The sequence below is a fragment of the Octodon degus genome, unplaced genomic scaffold, assembly GCF_000260255.1.
Source record: "Octodon degus isolate 3935 unplaced genomic scaffold, OctDeg1.0 scaffold00033, whole genome shotgun sequence".
In the NCBI taxonomy this organism is placed as follows: domain Eukaryota; kingdom Metazoa; phylum Chordata; class Mammalia; order Rodentia; family Octodontidae; genus Octodon; species Octodon degus.
Genome location: NW_004524609.1, coordinates 4,345,093 through 4,348,362, shown reverse-complemented (window position 1 = coordinate 4,348,362; position 3,270 = coordinate 4,345,093). Strand labels below are relative to the sequence as shown.

The 3,270-nt window shown below is 48.9% G+C and overlaps 1 protein-coding gene across 1 annotated transcript in view; it reads left to right on the top strand.

The window, feature by feature from the left end:
- The window catches only part of LOC101592018 (importin subunit alpha-1), a 30,235-nt gene extending 27,541 nt beyond the window's left edge, over positions 1 to 2,694 (top strand). The window contains exon 8 of the mRNA XM_023714116.1: positions 2,632 to 2,694. Coding sequence (XP_023569884.1) covers positions 2,632 to 2,694 — 63 coding nt within the window. The remainder of the gene's footprint in view (positions 1 to 2,631) is intronic.
- Positions 2,695 to 3,270: the final 576 nt, after the last annotated feature.

Genomic DNA, 3,270 nt, shown 5'->3' with positions numbered 1-3,270 from the left:
TCGATGGAGGCCATTCGCTCACACCCTCCCTGACCCAAAGGAACACTTGTTCTTTCTTTTCTTTTTTTTGCGGAATCGGGGATTAAACTCAGATTCTCGTGCTTGCCAGGTAAGCGCTTATTCTACTGAGCCATCTCCCTGGCCCCTAAAGTTCCGAAGAATTCTTTTTCTCCCCTTAGGATGCCTTAAGGGCAAAATTGTCACTCAGATCATTTTCTTTTTCTTTCTTTCTTTTCTTTTTTTCTTTTTTCTTTTTTGGCAGAACCAGGGATTGAACTCAGCCCCTTGCACTTGCTAGGCAAGCGCTTATTCTACTGAGCTATTTCCCCAGTCCCCCCAAAGGAACATTTGACAAAGCACAGAGACACTTTTGATTGTCAAACACATGGGAGACGGATGCTACTGTCTCCTAGCAGATGCCAGGAATCAGCCCCATGAGACGAACTACCTGGGGTGGGTGTGGTGGCACAGGGCTGGCTACCTGGGAGGCTGAGGCAGAGGGATGGCAAGCTCAGGCCTGGTCGGGCCAACTTCACAAGACCTTGTCTCACAATATAGAAGGGGTTGGCAGAGAATTTGTGTAGCACGTGTGAATCCCTGAGTTTGATCCTTAGCACCACAAGCAAATATAAAACAAGGTGCAAAATGTCACCGTATGGAAGTATTTTTTTGTTTTGTAATTAAACCCAGAAGTTGTGAATGCAGCCGAGGCTGCCAGGGGCCTGCAGGCCCTGGTGGTTGCCGACTAGTCAGGAGGGCCGGCTGTCACACACTGCGGAGCTGAGCACCGCGTGGGGGTCCACAGGCCCTGTCTGCACCGGGGCTCCCGAGGCTGAGAGGGAAGATCCACCGCAGGCCTCTTCCTGCGCCTCCTCCCCCGGCTTCCCACTATGCTACTCCTCCATCCCGGTCCACGTTTTCCATTCTATAAGGATGCCGGTCCTACAGGAGTGGTCCCCACTCTAATGACGTCATTTCACCTTGATTGTCTCTATAAAGACCGTTTCCAAACAAGGACCCATTCTGAGGAACTGAGGTATTGAGGTACTGAGGTACTAAGGACTGACCACAGTCGTCTCTCTTGTTTCAGGGAGAAGCAATTCAACTTGAAACAACTAAGTGCAATCTATGATCTGGGATGGGAGATTTCACATATATATATATATATATATATATATATATTCTGCCAAAAAGGTATAGGTCAGGAAAAAGAATACTTGTATAAACATTTTATTTTATATAAATATTTTAATATTAAATTTATTGAGACATCATGAGATTAATACAAATTATCTTTAGCTTCTACAATTATAAAAGGTGCTCAAAGGCCGGGAAGATGGCTCAGTGGAATGAGAGCTTCCTTGGCAAGCACAAGGGCCTGAGTTCAATCCCCGGTTCCACCAAAAAAAAAAAGAAGAAGAAGTGCTCAGGGTCTGGGGATATAGCCTAATGACACAGCACCTGCCCAGCAAGCACCAAGTGCTGAGTTCAATTCCTAATGTATGCATATAAAAAAAGAGGAGGCCATTAACTTCCAGACATTCATTAGTGCAGTACTGATGAAGTGTGTATAACATTTTTGGTGGTTGGCTGTCTTGTCTGTCTGTCTGTCTATCTATCTATCTATCTATCTATCTAGTTTTGTTGTTTTGAGACAGCATCTCACTATGCGGCTCAGGCTGGCTTCAAATTCACAGCACTCTTCCTGCCTCAGCCTCCCAAGGGCTGGGGTTACACGAGTGTGTCATCACCCCTGGCTGTCTAGGTTTTGTGTATGTGGGTTTTTTTTTTTTTTTTTTTTTTTTTACCATATGGGACTTTGCCATGTTGCTGAGGCTGGCTCCAAAATCATGGGCTCAAGTGATCCTCCCAAGTGGCTGGGATAACAGTTAAATTAAGAAGTTATTAGTGGGGCTGGTTGGATGGCTCAGTGGTCTAAAGCACCTACTCAGAACAAGCTTAGCAAAACACAGGGACTGTGGTTCAATCCCCCAGCACCACATGCCAGCCAGCCCCGCCCCCTGGTGGACTGAGCTGCCCCCCCCAATAAATAAGTAAATAAATAAAAAGAAGTTATTAGTGGGTGTGATGGTCCACACCTCTAATCGCAGCACTTGGGAGGCTGAGGCAGAAGGATCGCCACAAATTTGAGGCCAGCCTGGAGTACATAGTGAGTTTGAAGCCAGCCTGAATTACATGTGAGGCCCTGTCTCAAAAGAAAAAAAAAAAAAGAAAAAGAAAGAAAGAAAAGAAATTTTAGGCCAGGAATGGTGGAACACAGCTGTGATCCCACAAGCTGGGGCAAAAGGTCAAGTTTGAGCCTAGGCTGGCTTAGTGATTGAGAAACTTAGGCTTAGTGACTTACCGAGACCTTGCCTCAAAATAACAGACAAAAAAAGAGCTGGAATCGCAGCTTGGTGTGGAGGGCCTGGCTTCAGCTCCTGTGGAGATGCGACTCTTTCAATGTCACTAGGATCTCAGCTGGCCCTGAGGCCTTGTGGCTACAGCTTGCTCACGAGCTGGTAGCACCGGAACCATGAGAAGTGCGGCCTCCCTGGAGAAGTGAGGTCACTGGGGGACCCTGGAGGGGACACTGGGCCCCGGCTCCTGGCTCCCTCTCACCGTTCTCAGCTGTCGGGTGTGCAGCCCAGTGAAGCCAATGGCCTGCGGCTGGGCCCCGGGAAACTGAGCTAAAATAAGCCTTGTCTTCTCTTCTGTTGATTTAGCTCAGGGACACTCAGCTAGCGCACACGTCTGAGGGCTTCACTCTCAGTAATCCGAACACAAGATGTCTGGGAAACCACCAAGGGCCACCGTCACGGGGCAGGTGCACTGTCCACTTTAGAAGCCCATAACCAGGTGTGCACACCTGTAATCCCAGCACTCCGAGGCTCAAAATAAATAAATAAATAAATAAATAAATAAATAAATTTTTTAAAAAGGTTCCTTTGGCTCCTCCCCTGCCTAAAGACACAGTCCCCAGCCTGGGCAGGCCTGCAGCTGAGCCTGCGCCCTGCTGTCTCCCTGGGACCCTCCTGGATCAAGGAGGCCGAGCCCACACGCAGCTCGCCCGCATGGGAGGGCTGGATCTGGACGCCAGTGCAGAAGGCACACAGGCCTCTGCGAGGAGCAGGAAAACAGCAGGCAGGCAATTCACCTTTAAAGGGGGCAGGTCGGGCTGGGGTGCAGCGCCTGGCTCCCTGGCTGCAAGGCCGTGGGTGCGCCTCCAGCTCTGCAGAAATGAAACAAAGCACCATGCCAGAAACTCAC